Source organism: Mus caroli, chromosome 4 (genome assembly GCF_900094665.2).
Source record: "Mus caroli chromosome 4, CAROLI_EIJ_v1.1, whole genome shotgun sequence".
Lineage (NCBI taxonomy): Eukaryota > Metazoa > Chordata > Mammalia > Rodentia > Muridae > Mus > Mus caroli.
Window position 1 is genome coordinate 145,013,099 of NC_034573.1, and position 26,466 is coordinate 145,039,564.

The following is a 26,466-nucleotide window of genomic DNA, read 5'->3' on the forward strand; positions in this document are numbered from 1 at the left end:
TTACATGTAAGTACACTGTAGCTGTCTTCAGACACTCCAGAAGAGGGCGCCAGATCTCGTTACGGATGGTTGTGAGCCACCATGTGGTTGCTGGGATTAGAACTCTGGACCTTCGGAAGAGCAGTCGGGTGCTCTTACCCACTGAGCCATCTCTCCAGCCCCCTACTGTAGCTGTCTTAAGACACTTCAGAAGAGGGTGCCAGATCTCGTTACGGATGGTTGTGAGCCACCATGTGGTTGCTGGGATTTGAACTCAGGACCTTCGGAAGAGCAGTCAGTGTTCTTACCCGCTAAGAACATCTCGCCAGCCCCTGGTTTGTTTTTTTGAGGCAGGGTTTCTCTGTGTAGCCCTGGCTCTCCTGAAACTTGCTTTGTAAACCAGGATGGCTTCCAATTTAAAGAGATCCATCTATCTCTGCCTCCCAGGTGCTAGGATTAAAGGCATGGCCACCACGCCTGGCTGATCACATGTTCTTTAGTTGAATTATTAATTCTCATATTTTCCCTGAAGGTTCCTAGGACTTGCTATTTACATAGCTTCATGTTATCTGTGAAGTTGAATCTTACATCTCCCCTTCCAACCTCACTGTGCTGCCTTCCTCTCACACTTGTTTTATTTTACATTTTCCTCGAGCAATGAGGTAAATTGTAGTTGCTCTGCATCATCTCCAACGCTTATTTTCTTTCTTATACAGCTGCCTGCAGTGGCCCTTCACTACATCTCCCTGAGAGCTGATGGTGTTGCTTGTGCACCATGTGCATTTCCACCATGGAGAACTGCCTTTTCAGACTCCCTGCTTATTTTTAAAATGGGACAGTCTTGGCCAGGCTAGTGGCCCATGCCTTTAATCCCGGCACTCAGGAGACAGAGACAGATGAACCTCTGAGTCCAAGGCCAGCCCGGTCTATGTAGTGAGGTCCAGGACAGGCAGAGCTATATATTGAGATCCTGTCTCAAAAAGGCGGGGGTATAGTCTTAAATATGAGCCAGTAAGAATGTTGTGTATAGTCTAGAGTCGGGTGCCACATCAGGCTTGTAAGTTTTTCAACTTGTGGCCTGTCTTGCAGCTCCACAGAGCTCAGAAGTCCATGTTGACAAAACCCACTTGATCGATGCCCCAGAGCCTCCTGGGAAAGGTCCTAGTACTGTACTTGCCATATCTGAGAACTTTGCCTAACCAGAGTGTCTTAGTCAATGTCTCATTGCTATAAAGAGACGCCATGACCACAGCAACTTTTACAAAGGAAAGCATTTAATCGGGACAGGGTTACAGTTTAGAGGCTTAGTCTGTTATCATCATGTCGGTCTCATGAGAGTAGCTAAGAGCTCTATATCCCAATGTGCAGGCCTCAGGCAAAGAGAGTGAGAGAGAGAGAGAGCATGCCATTGGGCAATTTAAACCCCAAAGCCCACCCCCAGTGACACTCTTCCTCCAACAAGGCCACACATACCTAATACCAATCCCTAAACATTCAAGTGTACATCTGTGGGCGGGCGGCATTCTAACTCAAACCACCACGCAGGGTCATAAAGACTTATAACCCTGTAGCTCAGGCTGGACTCAGACTCTCCTCCCAGCAATATTAGGTTCTAGTTATGCTTGAACTTTTTCTTTCTTCCTTATTTATTTATTTATTTATTTATTTATTTTATATATGTGAATACACTGTTATCCTCCTCTGATGAGAGGAGAGCATTGGATCCCACTACAGATGGTTGTAAGCTACCATGTGGTTACTGGGAATTGAACTCAGGACCTCTGAAAGAGAAGCCAGTGCTCTTAACCGCTGAGCCATCTCCCCAGCCCCCAAACTTCCCCTTTCTAACTGATTCTCATTAAGCATAATTATTAATATGGTAGATAAAGACATTTTGGGGGGGTCCCCACAGTTTCCTTTCATCAGGCTGGGCAGCAAGCCCCTTTACCTGCTGCACAGTCTTGCCGACCCCTTGCCTCATTAGTTACAACTCCATCAACTCTCATCTGGCTTCCCTTCCCTCTTGCAGATGGAGATCTTCATCTAACATCATCCCTCCCTGCTGCCTGCCGCCTGTAATGGAGGCTGACTGTTGAAGTCTGGAGGCAGGCACCTTGATTTGCTTTCCCCTTGAGGGCTGCCTTGAGGTGTTCTCCCCGACTGCAGGCTTCTGGTTCTTCCTCAGTGATGAAGGGTTGCTGCTCCATCATCGCCACTGCTCTGAGCTTCTTGCATCCAAGGACTTAGGAAAACTTTCAGCCGTTATTTCTCCCAGTAGTCTGTTTCATTTCCCATGTTTGCAGAACTACCTCCTCCTCTTTCTCCCTCCCTCCTTCCCTCCCTCCCTCCCTCGTTTGGTTTGTTAGGGTGACTTCTCCAGTTCTATTTTCAGGCTCACAAATCTTTTCTTCCACATCAGTTCATTTGCTGTGGGTCCCATCCACTGCACTTTTTAACCTCACTTGTAATTTTTGGAATCTCTCTTTGCATCCTTGGCTGGCCTTGACTCTGCAGCAGCCCCTCCTGCCTCCCGTCTTTCCTTCTCTTGTTCCTTTCTTACCTCCTGTGCTTCTGCGTTCACTGTTGAGAGTAAGAACGCAGCTACCATACTCAATCCTCCACTCTCCATTTTGAGACAGGGTCTCGAACTCTGTGGTTGAGGGTGTGTGAGCTCCTGCTCATCCCAGCTACTCTACGTGCTGGGATTACAGCCTGGATCATAATAAATTTCCCAATGTCCCTGACTGTTAATTCCAGCACCCTGGGTCAGTTGCAACTAATTTATTTTTCTCCTCATTACACACCATACTTTCCTGCATTCTTTGCATGCCTCGTAATCTTTGATTTAATGCCAGACATTGTAAATTTTACTCTGTCGGACGCCAGATATTTTTGTATTGCTATAAATATTCTTGAGCTTTTATCCTGAAGCATAGCGAAGTTGTGTGAAGAAAGTTTAATCCTTTTGGCCTTGTTGTCGTGATTAGTCCAGCAGGTCTGAAGGAGAGAGCACCATCTAGTACCAGCTTTTCCCCAGGACAGAAGCAAGGCTCTCAGAGCACCAAGTCAGTTTCCTGGGACTTCTGTGTTTCCATCTAGGCTAGTAAAGACAAGTATCCCCAGCCCTGTGAGTCCCACGTCTAAGTTTCCTTTAGTTCTTTCATAGCCCCCTGGAGTCTTCTCTCATGTGTGCCATAATCTGTGCTTGGATATCCCTGAACCCTGCATAATCCCTTCCCCATATTTCCAGCTCTTTTTCTTCAGCTGAGTTTGCTGGGAAGCACCAGGGTCTGAGCTAACCCTCTTCACTGCTACCTCAAGTCAAGAGCCCACTGGGGTCTGCCACTTTGTCTAAGCTTTTTCTCAGTTTGTGGAACCTGGCCACTCCCTAAGTCCCCTGTGAAGCTGGAGATTCATCTCTGAGCTGTGTCAGGTCTGGGAGCTCAGGACCGTTGCTCCCCTCCATCACACCCCCACCCATCACTGCCACAGCCATCCTGCCCTACCCACAACACTCAAGATGTCCCCATATGTTAGCCAACACTTCTCTCTGCTGGGTCCTCCAGGTGTGGCCATGTGCCCCGCTTCACTACCTCTGTCTGCCCCAGAAGGGCACAGTGATCTGTGGCTCAGAAAAGACAGCGCTGTCTGCTCCTCAGGCCCTGTGCTCTAGAGAGCCAGGCCTGTCAGCATGTGTGCCCAATCAGGAAACTGCTTTTAGGGATCGGTTGTACACCTGGGCCTGTATTAGTGACTGGGGAGGAGGAGGATTGAGGCTGAGCTTATAGCCTGTGGTCAAGCTGGTAGATGAGCAGAAAGAGCAACTGACCAGCTGAGGGCAAGTTGTAGCACATTGACCCATGAGCTGATTAGGAAGAGACCCTCCCAGAGCGTGAAGGCAGTTGGCCAGTGCAAATGGCCTTCAGGGATCCAAGGCCCAGAGCTGAAGAGTCAGTGTCCAGTATTCAAGGTGTGGGAGCAGATACGAAGGGGAAGATAGAGCTGCAGGAGGAGACTTCTACCAGGCACTCATCAAGGAAGGACAGTTATCCGCAGCACAGGACAGATGCCCTTCACCTTAAACCCTCCTCCAGCATGGAGCCCAGATCCACCCACCCCCTCCTCACACAGTATAAGAGACGTGTGTCTTGATTTCTTCCTTTGGAAGGTGAGAGTGGCCGGGTCCTGAAGATCTCAGCAGGAGTCAGATATGTGCAGCTCCCAGAATACTCTGAGGTCAGCTTTTTCAAGATGGAGAAAGACTACATGGAGACACCCATCCAGACCCCGTTGTAAGGACGATATACCCTCCCTGGGGCACTGAGGAGGTTAGGCTGGAGAGAGGTCCCTACATTCTTCTAGCCCAAATGTCCCATGTACTATAACTAGGGCAAGGCCCAGGACACAGTGCCAACCAACAAGACTTTGAAAGGTAGAAACAGAAGCAGGTGGACTGACGGGAATGAGGGGCCTGAGGGAGCTGTATGCCCTGTAATTCAGACACGGGACATAGAAAAGAAGCCACTCACTGAGTCTTCTTTGGCCTTGGTTGGACCCAGCTCAGCAAGCATTTCAGGGTGAGCCACACAACCCTCCAAGGATAACTAAATACTGTTCCTCAACTGAGTCCTAGGGTCAGGGCCAGGGCATATATAGACTGGGCTGCCTCATCCCTGCCCCACTGTTCCCCTGTCCTCGCTCCCTTGAACCTCATTTCCGTATTTGATATCTCCTTCCTAGTGGGTTCCAGTGCATTTCCTACCCCCTGTCTGTGCCCATGTCCTGGGGGCCAGAGCCTGGGTCTACTGTGGAAAGTGCCAGAGCTGACCTGCTATTCTCCAAGAGAGACTCAGAGACTGTGCTGGACTCAGGAGCCTTCCATGGCCAGGGAGACACCCTCAGCATCCTGCCAGGTGAGCGGGTCATAGCAGCAGTCAGGGGTATCCAAGGGAACAGAGACCTCGGAACCTGAGTGTGTCAGTGACAAGGCATGGTGGCCCTGGGTGAAACATGAAGCTTGGGTATGTATAGGCCTGAGTGGCCATCAGCAGAGAGTGAGTATAGCCATCTGCCTTTACAGGGCCAGGGAGGGATAGGGCTTCCCATCCTGGGTGATCCTGTGGCCTGCATCCTTACCACACAACCCCAGCAACTATGGGGTTTGCAGGGCAGCCTGTGGTCCTAGGCAGGCCAAAGCCATGGGATCCAGCCTAAGCTCAGCAGGGCAGCCTGTGGTCCTAGGCAGGCCAAAGCCATGGGATCCAGCCTAAGCTCAGCAGGGCAGCCTGTGGTCCTAGGCAGGTCAAAGCCATGGGATCCAGCCTAAGCTCAGCAGTACAGATGGTTGTGGGTTCATGGCCCTGTCTGGTCACAGGCTGCCTTGCTTTCCGGACAATGTCACTACATGTGTGTTGGTTCACATTTCACTGAGATGTATGTCCTGGTTCTCAGCCAGGAAGGACCTGTACCCTGGCCAGGTCCACCAGTTCAAAGCCAGATTTCCTTTGAGTTGTGTGAGAATTATTCATGCAATTGAAGTTTAATCACTGCAGTCTGTTGTGCCTGGTGGCATTAAGTTCTCTTATACTCTGATATGTCACAAATACTGTTTATGTCTTTTTTCCTTGGTTTTGGTTGTTTTGAGACAGGCTCTCTCTACATAGCCCTGGCTGTCCTGGGACTCACCGTGTAGACCAGGCTAGCCAAAAACTCACAGAGATCCACTGCCTCTGCCTCCTAAATGATAGAATTAAAGGCGTGAGCCACCACTGTCTGGACTCTTTGGGGCGCTTAACAGGAGTGAGAAGGTTCTGTAAGAGGGTGCCTTCCAGGCAAAATCACATACCTTGTCTTTAGGACCCTTTGTGGACTCTCTGACTCCGGATGGACAGCCAGGAGCCCCAGCCCCCGGCATTGGGATCCTAGCTCTCTGACTTTCAGGCAGAGTGCAGACTCTAGGTCAGTGGTTCTCAACCTTCCTAAGGCTGTGACCCTTTACTCTACAGTTCCTCACATTGGGCTGACCCCCAACCATAAAGTTACTTTCATTTCATTTCAACTTCATAACTGTAATCTTGTCGCTTATGAATCCTAATGTAATATCTAGATATGTTATAATATGTAATATTGGATATGCAGGATATCTACTATGTGACCCCCGTGAAAGGGTCATTTAACCCTTGAAGGGGTCACAAGTCACATGTTAGGAACTGCTTCCCTAGGTGAGTAGAAAGGCAAAACCGAGTGTTAGGAAACTGTAGCACCAGACCCGAAACCAAGGGCAGATGTGGCATGGAACCTCATAGTTCCCCACGGGGCTTGTATATAAACCTGGAGTAGTTAGTGGTTGGATTCTTAGTTAAGTTTTGAAACAATCTTGCCATGTAGGCCATATAGACGTCTTCCTCCTGCCTCAGCTCTGCCAGTACTAGAATTATGGGTATATGCCACCCAAAATTCCTGGCAAAAGCCAGGGTTTGACAGAACATTTCTGGTCATTACAAGTATACCTCAGACATGTCTTTCCCACCTGCCTGTTGCTTCACTGTGGCTGCCAATGGAAGCCAGAGTTCTACCTCGCCCCACTTTGTCCTTGCAAACTACACACAACCCTAAGTCGAGTCCCTTTCTTTGGGGCTAATACATATCTTCGATCACCAGGTGGCTGTCCAGTCACGTGGCTACCCTGAAGATTCCATTTAGGCTTATTCCCATCCTGACACAACTCCCTCACAGAGTGTTCCTGCCCCCAGGTCTGTTCTTGCCTTTTACCTGCCTCAGCCTTTCAGCCCAGGAACCTTCATGCTGGCGTTGGGCAGAAATGACACCTCCCTCCTTCCCTCCCTTTTTCTTCTCTCTTCTGATGGCTTAGCCTCTTCACAGGCTAAAGCTTCCTGTACTCTAACTCTGCCCCATCTGCTATCCTGGCTGTATAGCCTTGTGCCACCCCCCTCCCCCAGCAGACATCACTCATCTGGCTTGTCACAGGCTGTCCTACCTGGCTTGTCACAGGCTGTCCTACCTGGCTTGTCACAGTGTCACAGGCTGTCCTACCTGTTGTGGTGCCTATGCTCTCCCGAGCCTCCTTGGGTTCATCCCAAGGCTTCTGGGCCCCATGGCCCTCCACGACACTCCTGACAATTGCTGATGGCTTGTGCTCTCTGCAGTTTTGTTATTCACAGGGTAGAGGAAGGACAAAAAAGGAGAATGGTGTGTTGAAAGGTCAAAGTCTCGGCAGCACACACCTTTGGGGTATTCCCCAGAAATCCTGCCAGCTGATGGTCAGAGGTCTTTGCCAGGGCAGCAATATCTCTGACAAGAGGATTGTCCAGACAGCCATCTTGAGAAGCAGCAAAGGCTGCAGATCCTCCCACAGAAACACAAAGACTGGGGTGGGGGCCCATATTCTTTCCTTATGAGCAAGCTACAGGCTCCAGAAGCCAAGCAGACCCTGTATACCCATGAACAGAAGCCATGCTGATTTGGCCTAGGGGCCCGGCAGATCCAGTGAACCCCAGGAGGCAGCTTAGTCCATCTCCCCCTTCGTCTGTCTCCACCTCAGTCACAGGAGCAATTTCATGCTGCATTGGCAGAATAGTTCTCATATTTCTGCATAAAAATACTCACTGGGCGCCACGCCTTCTGCTCTGAGAGATTTTCAGAGCCAAGTACTGCTGTCTCAATGAAAACCAGGCCCCAGAATTCAGAACTTGTTCTGTGCTGCTGAAAAGTGCCTACCCTGTCTGCTGCAGGCAGCTTCCCAGTGTAGCTCAGAGTCTATGTGATATTATCATAGGACAATCTAAGAAGAGGTTACACGGGGGCACAGGGGTCTGCAGCACACTCAGGGTTAACACAGGAGCCAAGGCCAGGTTCAACGTGAGACCTGTGAGGCATTTGTCACCTTGGGGTCTCAGGGCACCAGAAGTCACAAAAAGTATGAGTCTCCTTTCTGAGGAACCACGAAGCTTTGAATCTGATACCTGAAGTCTGATATTGGCCTTGACCATCCTAGGCAAACACTCTGACTACATCCCTGGTCACTGTTCCCCGTTGGGAGCTCCTGGAGGGCTGTCCAGTTCCCCTGGACCCGGCTGTGAGAGCCTGGACGCCTTTTCCGTTTGTCTAACTGGACTCTGCTGATTCTGTAAAATGAGGTCCAGAAAATAGCTTTCTACCTATTTCTACCTTCCTTAAAACTTTTTTGCCCAAGAGTCTCATGAAATGGGTAAATCTTTGTTCTTTGCTCTGTCTGCCCATCTGTCACAACAGATAGGGTAAAGGGTCCAGGAGTGGCCCCTGGTAGGCAGTTTCAGGCCCTTGGATCCCACTGGGAGCTGAGCTGTTCTCCAGGCAAGGGCCCCATGAATTCCCATCCTTCTGCAGGAGTCTGTCAGCCCCCAGGGGCTCCAGGACCAAGCAGAGACAGTGCTCTCTCTTTACAGCTCCTTCCATCCTTCTGCATTCTTCCATTTGCTGTATGAACGACCCAGATCTCTGGCAGGAAAGTGCAAAGGCTCAAGCCAAGAGGGACAGCAAAGCCGGGCGTGGTGGCGCACACCTTTAATCCCAGCACTCGGGAGGCCGAGGCAGGCGGATTTCTGAGTTCGAGGACAGCCTGGTCTACAAAGTGAGTTCCAGGACAGCCAAGGCTACACAGAGAAACCCTGTCTCGAAAAAACAAAAAAAAAAAAAAAAAAAAAAAAAAAAAAAAGAGGGACAGCAAGAGCCAAGGAGAGGTGGCTGTGCTCCCCCCACCCGACCCCCAGCCCAGCCCTGTCAGTGGTGACAAAGTAGAGCACACCCTTTGAGTGCGTGCCATCCTTCAGGCTTACCCTTCATTTCTGTGATCCATCTAGACAGATTTACTGTACTACTCATTTTCAAACTTCGATCCAGTTAAGCTAGTTTTCCTGCTTGATATCAGTGTAACATCCAAAGCTGCCCTTTCTTTCCAGGTACTCTTTCCTGTTAGTCTGCCTTATACCCAGTGACAAAGACACCCTGACTGCTCTGCTCCAGTGATCCCAGCAGAACTTTCAGGGTCCCCACCTAGCATCTCCAGTTTCCTACTCTGGCCTGGAGCTCTTCAGAGAGTGGAGGAACCCACTGACCATCTGCGTCTCCTCCCTCGACTTTCTGCAAAGCCTTTAAGTCGCTCCAGAAGCTTAAACTGTCCTGGGCAAGAGTAAGGTCTGAAACAGAAACTCTCCACCACGCGATGAGTGCCCCTGTAGCTGGGAAGCCTGAATGTCGCAGCTTAGGACACAGCCTGGGCTGCCAGGGACCTGGCTTCTCCCACATCTGGGGCTGCCCCTAGAGCCCCTCTCTGGGTTGGCAGGAAGGAGGCATCCGGGAAGGCATGCCTCAACCTGTGACAAGGAGCTAGAAGGCAAGCCCTACACAGAAGTGCCAGGCTGTGCCTGGAGATTCCAGCCAAAGCAGTTTTATTGTATAAAGGGAAAGTAGACCAGGGACTGTGTCCTTAGAGTGGACTTCAGTATTTAAAAGCTAACAAACAAACAGAAACTGATCATCTTGCTCTTGTCCCTGGCATGGTCCCTTTGTTCTCTCCCTGGGTCCCTGGTGCCAACATTCTCCCTTCTAGGCAGATCCTTGCCAAGGGCCTGTGAGGCCTCCTCAGGCCCTGTGGTTCTGAATGCTATGTGAAGGACTGAGGGGCAGCTTGGCAGCGAGAGCTTAGAGCTGCTTCCTATGCTGGACGGGAAGGAGCCAGGTACCATGGGCCCTGTGGGTAGGAGGTCCTGACTATGTATTTGGGCATCTCAGGAAGTGTCCACTTACCTCTAGACAAGTCACCAAGGAGCAAGGCAGAGACGAGCCCACAGAGCTCAGTCAGGAGACATTAACTGTGTGAAGGCCGGTGAAGGCCAAGTGATGAGGATGGGGAGCTTCACGGCTCTTGTTCTCGCTGAGACGCCTTAGGGCACATAGACCCCACGCAAAGAAGCCACACGCACAGCCAGAGACAAGGATGGTTCTCATCCCTCTACTTCCCCCCAACCCCCGCGCTCTAGCTGATGAGCAGATATATGGGACTGACCAGTGTTCCCGAGAAATAACAGCTTTGCTGTGAGCCAGATGAGTGCTCAGGGTGAGATATGGCTGCTGGTCCCAAACAACACAGTAGTAACTTCCACTCCACTGGTGTTTGCTTCTTCCTCACACAGAAGCCAGGGGCAGGGGCAGTCTGTCACCAGCCATGGAGCCCCGGCTCCCTGTCTTTTATTCTGCTCTATGTCATTTTTGTTTACCATGGCGTGATCCTAGATGCTTCTGACATCATGCTAAATCTTATTAAATAGGAAGGAGAACATATGAGGAGCAGAACTCGATCATATAGCCACATATCTGTCACATAGAGATAAGCATAGTGTGCCAACAAAGATTAGGCTCCATTGTTAGAGAAGAAGGGGAAACTGGACACTGGGCATCTCTGCCAAGTAGAAATTACATCAAGGTACACCATCCATGCTGCGTACACAGGTGGATATCGGAGACGCTCCCCGTCACCACTTTAGGCGCAGACTCTGGACCTGTGACAAAGTCTGTCCCATTGTGACTCCCAAAGCCCTGCAGCCCAGCCTCTAACACCCCAGACCAGGGGGCTATGATAACAATGGGCTTGCAGCTGTAATAGCACTGGTAGTGAGCAGGCCAGGCGGCTGCTTCTGCCAAAGCAGCAGGGAGAGTAGAAAGGGCCACAATGGCCTCAGTTGACTTCGAATTGCAGTTTTCCAGGTCGACCAGCAGTCTCTGCTTGGGGTCATTGATGTGAGAGTGAGGGGGAAAAGCCACCTAGCCCACTCCCACCATGTACTTCCTAGAGGACACCGTGTTCACCCAACCTGCCGTTTCACACCTTTGGGTGCCAAGGGGTTTCTGTTTGGAGCAAACCAGCCTGGAGGTCAGGCTGCCCTGAGGTGGAGCAGAGAAGAAGACTGTGGGTGAAACACAGAGCACACATGAGTCAGACCTGAAACTACAGCAGAGCAGGAGGGGGCACACACTTTAAAGCAATTACAGTGTTTCAGTGTGTTCCCAAAGCCTGAGGCTAGCAGCCATTGGTAGAGGGAGTCCCATCTCCCAAGGTAGGAACAGCCCTGCCCCTCTGCAGACAAGTGATACCCCCAACCTACCCTCAGTTCCTCTGGACTAAAAGTTAACAGGCTTACATGTGACACAGTGGCCTGGTGAGAGGGAACTAGACACAGCTGGCAGGAGGGGCTTCAGGAGGCGTTGTCCCTGGGTGGAGGCTACTGATTCCCCAGAGAGCTTGCTGCCCACAGAGACTGGAGTCAGACCAGCCCTTTTATCCCCACCTGTAGGTAGACTTCTTAAGGTTTGCTAAGCATGTGCCAGCTACCAGGTCATTGAGGCCACTCCTCTGAGGCATCCCTGGCCTTGGCCCACTGTGTGCCTCCAACTGGGACTCAGGGTCTCAGGTTTCCTTGGTCTGGGATTCCAGACAATTCAGGAAACAAACCCTCTAAAAACTCACGTTTCCACTTTCACAAACAATGAAACGAAGAGAGACAATACGCTCTGCGTCGGGAGCCCTAAAGTCAGTAATAGGTAATTGCAAAATGTGGTATTTCATTATTCTGTTGGTATGAAATATTTCAGTTGTTTCAATTGTTTTTAAGTTTCCAGTAGACTATTTGCATTTCGATGAGCAGAACCGACAATTCCTAGGCGTGGATTATTGCCAGATATTGCAAGTCCTATTTTGGATAAATTACAGCACCCAGATTTTAGCAACAAAGCACATTGATTTTATATTCAAAGGGCTTTTTATATTTAGTCTCTTAACCTTTTGTAATTCCCACCCACAGCTTGAAGCGCAGAGCCCTTTGTGTTCCTTGTTCTCGGTGGGGCGTCTGCCGCGCCCCGCAATTTGGGCCCATTGACTCATGCGGCAGGTGCAGATGATTGCGGGTGGACATGGTGGGTGCAGGTTGCTGATTGCAGGATGGAGAGGTGGGCTCTGGGCCCTGTGGCTCAGACAATCCCTTGCAAATTAGCTTTGGGAACCTAGAAGAGCCATTGCAGTAGTAAGAGGTCAGATCTCTCTCTCTCTCTCTCTCTCTCTCTCTTTCTCCTCCTCCTCCTCCTCCTCCCTCTCTCCCCCCCCATCTCTCTCTGTCACTCATGCACAAAACCATCCTGCTGCTTGTTTCCAATTGGCCTGAATGGTCTCTCTTTTTCATGTGTTGGATAAATGATTTTGAGTATTCATTGAATTTGATCTGTGAAGAATCAACTGTTACTGTATGGCAATTTAAAAAACCAAGGTGCCCTTTTGCCGCTAATTCAGTCTTGCCAATAAAGTGGCGTAATGTTTAGCAGAGAATTTCTGGAAATTTTCATCGCCTCGCAGGGTGACACTGCATTTTAATATTAATTGTCTGTGGTTAATTACCACTGAATAGCCCAAGAGAGCCATATTTCTAAAGTGAAGTTTGTACTATAAATTCTTTTGTAACAAATTATTATATAGAGGGAAAGTCTCAGAAAAATATAATATAAAAATATGTATTGTTTCCCATACCAAGGCAGCGATAGAAGTGGAAGTTTGCTCAGATGCCAGTCTATGCAGACACACAGAGGGCTTGTGTGCGGGGTCCCCTCTTGTTAACCCTGAGCAAGTTCAGCCTGCAGTTTGACATGCAGGCAGGGTGGAGGAGGAGAACATCTCTGCTCTCCCCCACCCCCCAGGACTCAGCTGCCCCTTCAGCATGACTTCGTTTTGTTTTTCTCTTGAGTAAAGTTAAATCTCTCTCACTGTCTCCTCCCCTACGGCTTCTTAGTTCTCACAGGTTCTCTCTTTTCACATATAAAAAGGGGTTTCATTCTATTTTTGTCTTTACTTATGGGAAGAAGATGTGTTCATGCTGTGGCATAGATATGGAAGTCAGAGCCCAGCTATCCAGCGTTGGTTCTTTCCTTCCACTCTATGGTTCCAGGGGATCAAGCTCAGGTCAGGCTTAGTAGCAGGCCTCTACCTGCTGAGCTATCTCACCTGCCCGGAGGTTCCCCCTCCCCTTTCTCCCTCTCTCTCTCTCTCACTGTCCTAAGCAAATCAATCCTAAAATCATTAAGTCTTCATAATGAGGACATATCTGGGATCTGGGGCCCCTGTGAGCACGGAAGAGTGGCATAAAGAAGGCTCACTGCACAGCTAGAGAGTAGCTCCAGGGAGTCCCTGCCTTGAGAGCCCTGAGGCAAGAGGTCAGATATGGAAAATGAGACCCTCAGAAGCCAAAGGGCGTTTGAGTACAGCACCTTAAATTATAGGCAAATGTAGATTGGATGTGGATCTGTGTACCTATGTACAAACAGCTGGGCCTGTGAGCAGCCCCCACCCCCAAGAGCAGAGAGCAGGCATAGCACCTGGCGCTGGAGGCTCTCACACTGGCTTCATGAGAACCTGTGTAGAGGTGAGGCCCGGCAGAGCTGGATAGGAGGTGAACCAGTAAGAGTGTCTGCCAGAGGTAGGCGCTCCAGCCACATGGGGCAGGCACTGCAGGCCAGCCTGAGACAACTGGGTATTTAAATGAAGAACGACCCTGAATCAGAGGCCACTGAGTAGTGCGCCTGAATCTAGAAGAAGCATATCTGGGATATCATGGAAGGCTAATGGCATGTGGCATTTTATGTGGCCTTGGAGCCCCATAAAACCCTGCAGAGTCCAAGGGAAAGAGATAGTGGAGCCCAGTGGAGCCGGGAAGCTGTCACTGTCACCAAACCCCAGAGTGGACCCTTAGTAATTTCACAGAACATCCGTTCCACCCAGGGATGGGAGCAGACCTGAGGCCACTTTTGCCAAAAACTCACAGTCTGCTTCTAACTATAATAGGACCTGTGACAGACAGACTTTCCCCAGAGGGCGTAGCCTGGAACTTTCATAAGTCCCAGGGTCACAGCAGTCAGGAAGAGGCCAGGGTCTCTGGCCTTGAGCTCCTGTCATGGACAGGTGCTCTGTGAGTTGCAGTGGAAGGTTGGGAAGCCTTAGGGTAATTGCAGGCCCTGATATCGGCTGTGTCTACAGCTGTCTGTAGAACTGAGACATTTTATCTTGATGGACTTTTGCTGTACTAGGGATGGAAGCCAGGGCCTTGCAAATACCAGCACACAAATACCACTGAGCCACACCCCTCGCTCCCCAATAGCTTTTATGAGTAAAGAAAGAAAAGACCTTCCTCCCCTCCTACCTGCAGTTTCCTAACAGCCTGCAGTTTCCTCCCCTCCTACCTGCAGTTTCCTAACAGCCTGCAGTTGCTGGGCAGGTTTGAGCAGCACCTTGATGTCAAGATGGAGCCTGCAGCCCTTGCAGCCGTTTTGTGCCCTTCCGCCCAAGCACGAGGAACCTCACTGGCCTCTGTAGCCATGGTCCACAGTAGGACCGTGGGCAGCTGGTCAGCCTTAAAGGAGCCTGGCTCTTCCCATCTACCTTTGGCTCCACTGTTCTGTTTTGAGCTGGACATCTGAGTCCCCCTAGCTCTCAGAACCAGGAGGCCTCCCCACTACTGCCAGAAAGGAGGTGGTGGCATGCTCTACCATGGTACAGGCCTTCTGGGGCAGCAAGTCAAGGCAGTGGCATGGGGCAGTGGCCCTCTCAGATGGCCCCATCTGCACTGGAAGCATTGCATCTTGAATGGTAGATAGTCACATGTACGGTCACTGCATGGGTGGCCCTGCTGACTCTGCTGTCATCTTCTGCTGACTGTGCCAATGCAGAAACCATTCGGGGGGAGGGGGCAGAGAGGGGGAGAGAGAGAGAGAGAGAGAGAGTATGGTCTGCTCCATGGAGGACCTTGGTAGAGGCAGCAGGGACAAGCAGAGATCTCCAGACCAGGGTCTGTCTCCATGGGAACAGTAGCTCCCTACTGCTCCAGGCCTTACAGTCTCATGCCTGCTGTCTCAGGAGACCCTCAGGGCTGAGATCACCGTCTCCTGTGATTCTAGGCCATTCTAAAGCCCTCCCACTAGACAAGTAGCAAGGTTGCCTGCATCCTGATCAGCCTTGAGGCCAGTTTTGTTGTGTTTCATTTTTAATTTTTTAAATAGGATCTATGAGGCAGGTGGTGGTGGAGCATGCCTTTAATCCCAGAATTCAAGAGGAAGAGGCGGGGGTGGGGGGGTCTCTGAGTTTGAAGCCACCCTGGTCTACACGGAGCAAGTTCCAGGACAGGCAGAGCTACACAGAGAAACCCTGTCTCAAAAAACAAAAACAAAAACAAAATAAAACAAAACAGGGTCTGTGAAGTCCTGGCTGTCCTGAACTCACTCATGTAGACCAGGCTGGCCTTAAACTCATAAGAGATTCCCCTGCCTCAACCTCCTAAGGTATATGCTGTTACACCCAGCTTCAGGAACAGAGATGAAGGAAGTGAGAGAGAAGCCAAGTCAAGGAGAACAGCTGCAATACTGACCTCGTGGCCCCTTCTTGCCTGCTACTTCCCTGTACCCAGCACCCCTTGTCACCTAGCCTCTCTACTCTCTCTTTGAGTGCTGGCATGAAGTTGGACAGAGTGGGAACCCTAACCATTCCTAATCCTGTGATCAGAGCCTTGTTCATCTGTGGCCTTGACCCAGGGCTCTCTAGTCAGTTTCTGCTCGCTCAAGGACTGTGAGTATCCAGTCAGCCCAGGGACGTAAGGGTCTCATACTCCAGGCTACAAGCCACTTAGCATGAGGCAAAGTTTCAGGAGGGCTTAGTGGACACCCAAACTTGTATCTGGGCTGGCTTTGCTGCCTGCTTTTCTGCTCTTGCTAACCAACTGGCTGCCCCAGACAGCTGCTGCTTCTGAGCAGAGCTGCCTGCAGATGAAATGTGATCAGGAACCTCACAAAAGCAGGCACCTGGGAACCCCATACTAGCTCCTCCTGGCCTGGGGCCCTTCCAGCATCCCCACAGGGCCTGCTGCTGTCCCAGTGGCCCAGCCTTGCTGTTTCGCTGTATACAAACAGCTTGGCTGGGGAGAGCCTCCTGAAGGCAAGGAGTGGGCGGGGGTGTCAGAAACAGACTCAGAAAGAACCTCGAATTAGCCCAAGTCTTGGAAGCTTGCCAGCAGCAGCCACGCTGGCTTCCCTGTTCCAAGGCAGTTCTGACACAGAGCTCCAGAGGCAGGCATGGAACAGCCGCGTGCCTGAGGCTGTGAGTTTCACAAAGGAGTTTCCAACCAGCTTAGGCGTGGCACAGAGCGTGGGCTCTTCAGAAAAAAAAAAAAAAAAGAAAGAAAGAAAAGAAAAAAGTCACATGGGCAGGCAGGGGCTCATGCCTTTTACCTCAGCACTTGGGAGGCTGAAATAGGATTTCAAGGCTGGCCAGTGCTCCATAGCTCTAGACCACCTGGGCTATATAATGAAACCCTGCCTTTTTTTTTTTTAAGCCACCAGGAAGAACTCAAGCAGGAAAGTCACTCCAGTGTTCACACTCTGGGTCCCAAGGCAAGCTCTTGAAAAACACAGAGTATGGGAAACAAGGCCGTAGCTAAGGATAAGTTCCACTCTCCGTGCTTCAGGAAAGCAGGGAGCCCACACTGGGTCCCTCCTGGCAGACAAGTGTTGAGTGGAGTAAGGATGGGCTCTGCACAGCCACAGCTCCTCATGGCCCCTTTGCCTCTCCTGCCCCCTCGAGCATCAGACATGCATGTGGTACATAGGTATACATGCAGGCAAATACCATAACACATTAAATAATAATAAAATCTCAAAAAGAAAAAAGAAAATCAAAAACTGGCCTATGGGGAGAGGGGGCAGAGTAGAGGTGAAGCAATAGATTGACGTGTATTTTCCTACACATTAAATAGCCATTTACACAGATGATTCTCCATCTAGGCCCCCTGGCCCCTGGTCAAATAGCATAGCCTCAGGAGGGGTCATGTGGCATGCAGACACAGACACTGGTCCTCCAGAACTGAGACAGTTCCACCTTAGTGACCAGACAGATGACCTGTAGTAGTGACTTCTGGGCCATTATGACACAGCATCCAACACAGGCAACTCAGAGGAGCAAAGTTTTATTTTGGCTCATGGTTTTCAGGGTTTCCATCCATGGCCAATTGGCCCCATGCACTTAGGCAAGATGTTGTAGCAGCAGGAACTGAGAAAGGTCTTCTTTCTGTATATTAATGTGTGTGGTGGTGGCAGGCGGAGCCGGAGGTGCTTGTACACAGTTTTTACTGCACTGGGCATCCAAACTCAAGTCCTCAGGCTTGTTCGGCAAGTTCTTTACCCACTGAGCCAGCTCACCTACCTCCCTCTTCACTTCTTGATGGACAGAAACCACTGAGAGTAGATTAGAGGCCTGATAGAACTTTCACATCTATGCTCCAGTGACCTGATATAACCTTCAAATCTATGCCCCAGTGACCTGATTCCCTTCAGAGTTTCTTCAGCCTCCCAAAACAGTGCCACCAGCTGGAGACTATGAGAGACATTTCAAACCATTCCTCAGCCCAGCCGGAAGTAAGAACAACCCATAGGGCAGGTCACCTGCAGAGCAGTGGGGCACTCTTGGCCCTGTGGCCCTGTGTGCCTGGGCCTGTTCCCCCACTTGTAAAGGGGGCAGTGGGTGATCCCTGGGTGTGTGCAAGCTGTGTAAGAAGTGCTTAATCAGGCTCTGGTCCTGGAAGCCTCCGGGTGCCGTACATGATTGCTGGCCCGTGGAAAGCTAACTAAGGAATCTGAGAGCTAGAGGGCTGCATGCTAGGGAGGCCCGTGCAGAGACTGGATAGAAATCAGGCACTGCTGCCCACTGCTCTAGGGGTGGAACCTCTGTCAGCAGATGGCAGACCCTCCAGGTTAGCTCCAGCCACAGGAAGGCCAAAAGAACAAGAGCATCCCTCGATGATTAGGGCAACCATACTGACAGCACAGAAGCCCTCACCTGGACACCTGGGCGGTTGTCAAAACCCAGGGTGCCTGTCTGGCCCTTGGTGGGATGCACAACTCCTCTAGGTGTCCTTTTGATGGGAACCCTACCGCTAACTTACCCAGGCCCTGTACTGTTCCTTGGCTAATGGAGTGCACAAGGAAGACTAATGCACTGTGTCTGGTCACCTCCAGGCGAGCCCACTCTGTCCCCTCGGGGCTAGTAACATTTAAGTTTTTTAATTCACTTAAACAAAGAAAATATCTCAGCCTCGGGCCTGTGCTCCTCCTGGCGAGCCCTGGGCCCAGGGCGGCTGTTTCACGGTGAAGCCTGTCCTCTCAGTCTTGTTTATTCCTGCAGTTTCTCTGCCTTCTGCCTCTGTGTCCTACACAGGTGATTAGGGAGTCTAATTGGTTTGCCTGTAAAAAAGATAATTAATTGGTATTTCCTTCACAGAGAGGTCAGGCTGCCCGCTCTGATCCCTAGCAGAGCCTCTTTCCCTGACTCCAGAGCCCCCTCCCTTGAGGTGGTCCAGCAACCTTTATCTTGCTGATAAAGTCATAATTGCCACCAGCACTGGCAGGCCTTAGGGTTGGTTTCCAAAGATTAAGAATCCCATCCCTGGGCCCTTGGATTGGGAGAGGTAAGCAGATGTAGCTCCAGGGCAGAGGCGCCTCCAAAAATGTAGCAGAAATATCCATAGCACTCGGTAGCTACAAAGTATCTGCTGTAAAACCCTTGCCCCAGAACTGGGAAAGTGAGAACCCCAACCCCACAGTCCAGGGTGGTCTCTCAGCTGCAGGGATGGCGTGGAGTAATGAGAAGTGTTGGAATACCTCTCCTTGGTGTCTCTTCAAGCACTGCAAGTGACTGATTCCCAGCCCCTCTCCCTGCCCCCACCCGCAGCTGTCCACGGCTGGAAGGCAGACACTCCTATTGACAGCACTGTTCCCCTATCTGATAACAGCTCTGTGGCTTATCACTCCTCCGCAGTAAGATCTTAAGCCTTGAGGAGGCTCTTGAAGCCTTTTGCCTTATCTCTCTTATGGACCACATTTGCAGACTGGGTGGACACAGGTGAAGTGGTTGCCCCGGGTGAACTGAGTAAGAGGTCAGACACACCACAACCAGAGAGATTCCCGGCAGCTGGGGCAGAACTGGTCAGGACATCCCCAGGTGTTACCTGCAACAATCTGTGTAGCATGATGGGAAGGGAACACCAAGCCCTGGGGACACAAGAGGTGGCTGGTGAGAGGGACTCTAAGGGCTATCTGAAGAATGGGTAGCCTCAGGGTGCAGAGAGGAAGGGCCCAGTCTGAGGATTGAAGAGGGGGTTGCTCTGTCTGAATCAGTCTTATGCTGGGGGCGGGGGTGAGAAGTGAGTTACAGGGCAGCCTGGGGGCAGAGAGCCCAGGTGGGACCATCACAGCCTGGGCTCAAGCACAAGGCTCCAGAGTTGCCCAGGGAGCAGAATAGTGAGAAGAGTGGGGACACAGGACTGGACAAAGGCTGTCTCTTTGTCTGTTAAGGGGGAGGACAGGAGTTGTGTCTAGAGGCTCAAGTGCTTGTGGCTGCACTATGTGGATATCCTGGGACAGTGTATGGCTATTGCAGGAAACTGTGTATCTGTTCTCCCAGGAGTAAGGAATTGGGGCTGGGCTGGATAAATGTGACACTCAAGAAGTGAGAGGGGGTCTGCTCAGAAGAACAGAGACCAACTTATGTGAGGGATACCCACAGCAGGGCCTGGTGTGGTGTGGGGCTGGGCAGTAGCCAGTGATGATGGGGCAGGACAGGTGACAGTCAGGACAGGTGACTGTCCCCCTGAAGCCTGGGTGCAGAGGGACTGGTGACAGCCCCCCCTCCCCCTGAGCTTGGGTACAGAGGGACAGCTGACAGTCCCCTGAAGCCAGGGTACAGAGGAACAGGTGACAGTCTCCTGAAGCCAGAGTACAGAGGAACAGATGACAGTCCCCCAAAGCCTGGGTACAGAGGGGCAGGTGACAGTTCCTCTGAAGCCTGGGTGCAGAGGGTACTGATTGTGTTCTTATGAAACCTGGGTCCTCATCCGCCGTGGACAAGCCATGGACAGAAGCATACATGTTCCTGGGCGGCGGAACTGTCAGTCAGCTTTTACCTCACACTTCTCAGAGCAATCAGCAAGGCCTCCAGCTGGCAGTCCTGCCAAGTGGCCCCTTTCCTCCAGGGGAACCACATACTTGTGGGTGCCTCTCTCCCCTTTCCTCAGCCATGAGTCACCCCTCCTCTAAGAGCTCCCACCAGATATGCACAGGGTTAGTATAGGGGGAGCAGCTGAGGACCTTGGGTGGCCTGTCTGGACACCATCCCTGCAGAGCAAAGGCCTGTTGAGGGAGCAGTCTGTTATGCCTCAAGGATCAAAGAGGCAAAGGCAGGAAGTGAAGGCCTCTCTGACTTGTAACAAGTGTTGTGGCCTACCAGGCAGCCTTTCTTGGGTCAGGGAGAGGTCTGCCACACATCCAGATGGCCTCAAGTGCCAACCCTGTGTAGACTGAGGAGCAGGACTCCATGTCATCCTTCCCATGAAGCACTGTGGTTAGCATCAGTAATGTGAATGTCCTGTTGTCAAGGCTACCATTCACCTTGTCTAAACTTGCAGTTTCCAGCAACAACATGGCAGCAGAGAGGTCATCAGATGAACGGCACTGAGCAGCTGCTCTGGAGGTGCCGGCTGGCCGCTGTGACTTCTGGAGAAGTCCTTTAGCAGTGCAGCCAGAACCTCCTAGCCCGAGCGGGGCAGACACTCATAGCCTTGGTCCGGGTATATTTATTTGCCCATCAGATCCTGCTGGGTCTGTAGACTACTCCACTCCCTAGAACCAGTACATGGCCAGTCAGAGCCTGACGTACAGGGCCACCCAGCAGTCACCCTAACTGTGCACAAGCCTCTGGGATATGAAGACAGACCTGGGATCTTAATGCCAAAAGTTGCTCCTTTTGTTTGTTTGTTCTTTGTTTTTTTTCAAGACCCAGTTTCTCTGTAACCCTGGCTGTCCTGGAACTTGCTCTGAAGGAGGTAGTGGAGCACAGCCCACATGGTCCTCCAGTGTACAGAGAGCTGGAAACCGCGTTGTCAGCATTGCGGTTCCCAGTCACTGCCCAGGACATCAGTGGTGCAAGGCACAGAGCTGCAGGAAAGGACGTTAGCTCAGGAATGCCCTTGCATAAGAAAAAGGTTTTTATTAATGCACCATAAGACAAAATTAATACACCTCCGAGAGAAATAATTCTCCCACCTGTAATCTGGAGATATTTCAGAGGCCCAGCTCCTGCAAACTGGGACTCTGGGGAAGGGACATTAATGTCTCTGGCCCCAGGGCCCTGTCTAACACAGAGATGAAAGATGCTCCCCCACTCAGCCTAGTCCCACCAAGGAGCCAGCCAGAGTCTTCCTATCTGAAGACCCCTTTTCCTCAAAGAGACATTATCTTAAGGCATCTCAGCACCCTTAATGATGCTGGCCCAAACTGTACCCCCTCTTCGAACTGCCCTCTGTTCTACCCTTGTCTTCCTGCCTTTGCTGTGCAAGTCTTTCATGAAACACCCCACCTCCTCTGTAGCTCATCTGAGGCTCCTGCTCTAGCCAGAGTCCCCCTACACACACACACACACACACACACACACACACACACACACACACACACACACACACACACACATCTTGGACCTCTGGCTCTTAGGAGGTCACATCTCTTCTCTAATAAAGAATCTTCAGGATAAGGGCCATTGGAAGGACCCTGGAGCTTAGTCCTACAGGAAAGTGGGCTGTGGTGTGCACATGTATTTGGGAGGGACAACCTGTCCACTCTGACCGTGCCTCGCCACTCTGCTGCCCCACCCACGCTGCCTGCTCTATAGCCCTCTTCTCACACTCCCTTCTACACACTGTCCTATCCACTCTGCCCGGCCCATGCTTCTGATCCAAGCTCCTCCTGTCTGCCCTGCATGTCCACAGTTATCTCTCAGCCTCCACACTTCCCTGTCCACACTCCTCTCTCTTTTGGGCTAGCTGAGAGAAATACCCAGGACAAAGGTTTGTCCCCAGCCAGGCTCTGCTTCGTGCCCCCTGTCCACTTACCCGATGACAGTGAAACTCTCCGTCTGCTCAGGGTTCACAGGGCCTCTCTCTGTTTTATTTTTCTGGGTAAAACTTCTGCCCAGCCAGGAGACATGAACCCTGCTGTCAGCAAGTGGACCAAGGCTGTGCCGAGTTTGTGGACATCCTCCTCGGAGCCCCTCCACCTGGCATGCAGCCTTATCTGTTCCTGCCCAGCACGCTTGAGGTAGGCCTCGAGGCTATAGGGGGATTCTGCTTTACCACTACCATGCTCCTCTGAATCTTTTCTCTCCTTCTGCCTGACCCACAGAAGACTGTCGACAGGCCTAAAGGTGGCTCAAGTTCCCCAGAGGTGCTGCCCACTGCCCAGGAACCTCTAAAAGGCACCAACAGGTAAGATGTGCACTAGCTGGGGTCTGCCACAGCCAAACCCTGGCCTTTGTCACACACCTTTGGCACCTTAGCTGCCTCTAGGCCTGCCTCTCTGAGGGCACCACAGTGAGGGGACCTGCGAGGTGAGGGTCAGGAGTTGTAGGGCGTCTAGGAAGACAGACCACATACCCAGAGCCTGTCACCAGAAAGTGAGCCTCCGAGCACAGCACCCATGTCTCTAAGGCTGATGGCCACTCTCTAAGTAGCTCACCCAGTAAAGGCCCAAGGGGAACAAGAGAGTGCTACTGTCTTCTTGCTGCAAGCCCTACACCCCAACACCAGGTGGAGCCCCAGGAGGCCTGGTAGCAGGGTCAAGGGAAAGGCTGCAGGTCCCATCAGAAGTAGATAGCACTCAACAATGGATATATGTTAGGCAGGGATCACTGGAGCAGGTGGGGCACTCATAGAATGGACATGTTTTCCCAACCTTCCACGCCAGGGTATGCTGTGCATATACCCAGTCAGATGCTGTAACTAGCCCCCTCTCACAGGAGAAGGAACTGAGGTGTGAGGGCTTACATTCAGCAATGGCCCTCTTAAAGCAAGTCTGGATTTCTGTCTGACAAATCCGAGGGCTGCTTGTCACCATGAGAGCTAAAGAGACAGCGTGTCTGCCGACTCAGCAGGATGTGGCAGCCAGCGCCACCCCCACTGCTCTAGCACCTATGAGCCATGGCATGGTAGGTACCTTGTAGAACAGCCAGCACCCACATACCAGGTGTTCCGCTAGTGAAACATGTGGGGTGTAGGCCTTATTGGACCTAGTTGGAGCAGGAAGTCCTAGCAGTTCTTGAGAGACTAGCCAGCAGCGCAGGCAAGGGCCAAGGAGGCCTGTGGACTAGAGAACATTGTTCCTGAGGTAGCCAGGAGAGAGCTTAAGAGACAAGTGAAGGGTGCCTACAGTTACCAGCCAGATCTCTCGGGAGATTGTGGCAGCCTTCTTCCCTATGCAGAGGGCAGGAGCCCAAGAGTGTACTGAGAGAACTGCCTCAGTGTGGGGTTCACATGAAATGCCCAGCGCAGGGCCAGAGCAGACTGACCCAACAGCAAGGCTACGAGAGAAGAGCTGTGTGTGCTGGGGCTGGAAGGAGGGCTTGTGGCCTGCCAGAGCTGAGCTGCCTGCTGGCGCTCCTGCAGCAGGATTGCTCATCGGTGACGCAGTGGGTGTAGGACGAGCCAGGAACACTGGAGGCTGGTAAAGTGCTGGCAGACTGACAAGCCTTTGATGCCCCTTAAAAGGCGGCACTGGGACAGAGCCTCATACAGCAGGAGATGTGTCCCGTGCCACTCTGAGTCAGGGTCTGTGAATCGACCACGGAGCGTGTTTGTACAACAGCCAAAGCTGATTTAAAAATATAACCAAGATCTGGCTAGTGTAGAGCTACCATGGGCCCAGTGTTTCCTCCCAGAGAGGATATGAGAGCTGACAGTGAGCACCAGGGTCATTTACACTGGCTACCCCAGGGTGCTCTGCCTCACCCTGTGGAGATCCACTGCCAAGGCTGTCAGGAACACGTTTCTTCCTTCAACCAAAGGCTTTTGTTGCCTCCTTCAGAAAAGATGGAAGTTAGCCAGTCCCTTTCCCACCCACCGCCCACTAAGGAGCTCCAAGGTGTCTGGAGCTAAGTGACCACAGAATAAGATTCCTGGACCCCAAGAAGCGGCCAAGTCGTGTGCAAACTCCAAGTGGCCCATGCGCTCAGTGTGTGCTTGGGACCCTGCTTGGCCTGCTTTCTGTATTTCCTCCGACAACAGAGTATTCCTGGCTGCAGGCAGTCATCAGACTCCACCTTCCACTACTGAGATGAAGGTCATTCTCCTGGGAGCCTTGCCTCTGAGCAGCCTCGGGGCTCCTGTTTCCAGAATATAGAAACACCAGGGAGAACTTTAAGATTTTTTTATTTGTTTATTTTTGAGATAGGATCTAATGTAGCCCAGGCTAGCTGATGGTTGTTGAGGGTGACCTTGAACTTGCAATCCTCCTGCCTCCCACTGCTAAGTGTTAGGATTACAGGCCTGCACTGCCACCCCTGGTTTATATAGTGCTGGGAATGGAACCCCGTGTGTGTGCATAATAGGCAAGCAGTCTACCAACTGAGCTACATCCCAGAGAGGCAATGTGGTTAGAGCAACTGTCATCTATACACAAGCCTTGGCCTCATGAAGCTCCCAGCCACCTCAGTATCATGTTCTTGGGGCCATGAGGCCATGAGATCTCTTGTCTCTTCTGACTTGGCCACCCTTACCATGCAAATGCTGTCTTCTAGGAATGCTCACCTCAAGGCATTGTCCAGGGCTTCTCAGTTCTGTCCCCTAAGGACCTCAAATCTCCTGTGGGAGTTTGTCCCTTTCCCTAGAAAGAATGTGGGAGCCTTGGGCAGGGTCTGTCCCCACTTTGTCCCCAGGACCTGTGGCAATCAAAGGATTCCATCATCCTCCTGTTCAGTTATCAGATCCTTAAGTCCTTTGACCGAAAGAGCTGACCTTCCAGGATTCTAGGACACCTGTCTTTTCCAGAAGCATTGCCTATCCCTGCAATCTAGGAGTGCTCAATATCTTGGTTTGCACTGAAGAGCCCAGTAGCATCATAGGGGTGTCCTTCTGGCCTGAGCCCCTCACCTAAGTAGGGCATCCTTGAGGGCCTCAGGCTAGGTATGGGGAAGAGTGAAGGCCACCAGCTGCCGCTCTGCATAAGGAGCCTGGCTGGTGAGCCTCTGCTGGACTCCTGAGGTCTGAGCTTGGAGTAAAAAAGACTCAGACCAGACCTGCAGTGCTTCCCCTCCCCCAGTACTCAGAGAGCGCTAATTCAAGTGTTCCTCAGCCCCCAAGTCTTCTGTCATGTTGGCACCATATAAACTCTGACCCTAGACTACTCAGACCTAGCATGGGGCCCCAACCCCACCTGGTTCTGCCTGTTGGCCTACTGCTGCCCAGCTACCAGGAACACCTTGAGGATCTGTGACCCAGCATTTGCCATACTTTGTGCCCGAATGTTCTTACCACTCCCAACCACACAGAGATACAGTCATGGAGTTACAGCTGTCCCGAGCAAACCCTTGCTCTGGTTCTTCCAGGGATCTCCAAGAGGGTCTAGCTGTGATCACTTGGGTCCGTAGCTTTCTAGTTAGTCTCTAGAGAGGTAGGACCTCAGGGCTACATCCCCTGTCCCTGCCTAACCCAGCTGGACTGGCGACCATGCCTGGGTCATAGTTCATAACCTTCCCTCTCTCCTGGCAAAGACTGGAGTCTGAGGCCAAGATGCCAAGGAGGGAACAGTTTCGGTCAGCTCAAGTGAGCACATGAGATCACTACATTTCAGACATCACACTGCACACTGCCTCAGCCTGCCAGGCCTGAGGAGAGGGAAGCCCCTCACACTTGCTGGAAGATGATGACTGAACTGGAAGCCACTACAGCCCCCTTGGAGCCCTCCCACCCCCCACCCCCTGCCCCTCAGCATAGAAACATGGCTCCAACGCCCAGGAGGCTTGTAGGTGGAGAAGCTGAGAAGTTCAGGCAGCTGTCATCCCACCAAGAGTGACCCAAGAGTGATCCTGTCGATGGCATCAGGGGTGGGCCCAGGCCATGTTGGGACTGTATCTCTGAGGGCACACCTGACCTTCACACTACAGTCTCCTAGTTAGGGTTTCTGTTGCTGTAATGAAGCATCATGACCCTGAGGAGGAAAAGGTTTATTCAGCTTATACTTCCTTCCACACCACATCACTGTTCATCATTGAAGGAAGTCAGGACAGGAACTAAAATAGGGCAGGAACCTGGAGGCAGGAGCTGATGCAGAGGCCATAGAGGGATGCTGCTTACTGGGTTGCTTATCATGGCTTACTCACCCTGCTTTGTTGGTTTGTTTGTTTGTTTTATTCTTGTTTTGTTTTTCGAGTTTCTCTGTGTACCCCTGAGTGACCTGAAATTCTATCTATAGACCAGGCTGGCCTCGAACTCATATAAATCTACCTGCCTCAGCCTCCCGAGTGCTAGGGACTAAAGGTGTTTGCCACCATGCCCGGTCTCAGTCTGCTTTCTTATAAAACCCGGGACTATC

General features: G+C 51.5%; 1 protein-coding gene across 3 annotated transcripts in view; it reads left to right on the forward strand.

Moving 5' to 3' along the window:
- The window catches only part of Morn1 (MORN repeat containing 1), a 58,872-nt gene that overhangs the window by 20,203 nt on the left and 12,203 nt on the right, over positions 1-26,466 (forward strand). For 2 of the 3 annotated variants that reach the window (XM_021160537.1, XM_029476726.1), the window contains 4 exons: positions 4,148-4,271; positions 4,720-4,892; positions 22,079-22,200; positions 22,285-22,367. In XM_021160537.1, coding sequence (XP_021016196.1) covers positions 4,148-4,271; positions 4,720-4,892; positions 22,079-22,200; positions 22,285-22,367 — 502 coding nt within the window. Of the gene's footprint in view, positions 1-4,147; positions 4,272-4,719; positions 4,893-22,078; positions 22,201-22,284; positions 22,368-26,466 lie in introns of those variants that run through there. The other variant, XM_029476727.1, reaches the window with a different exon arrangement.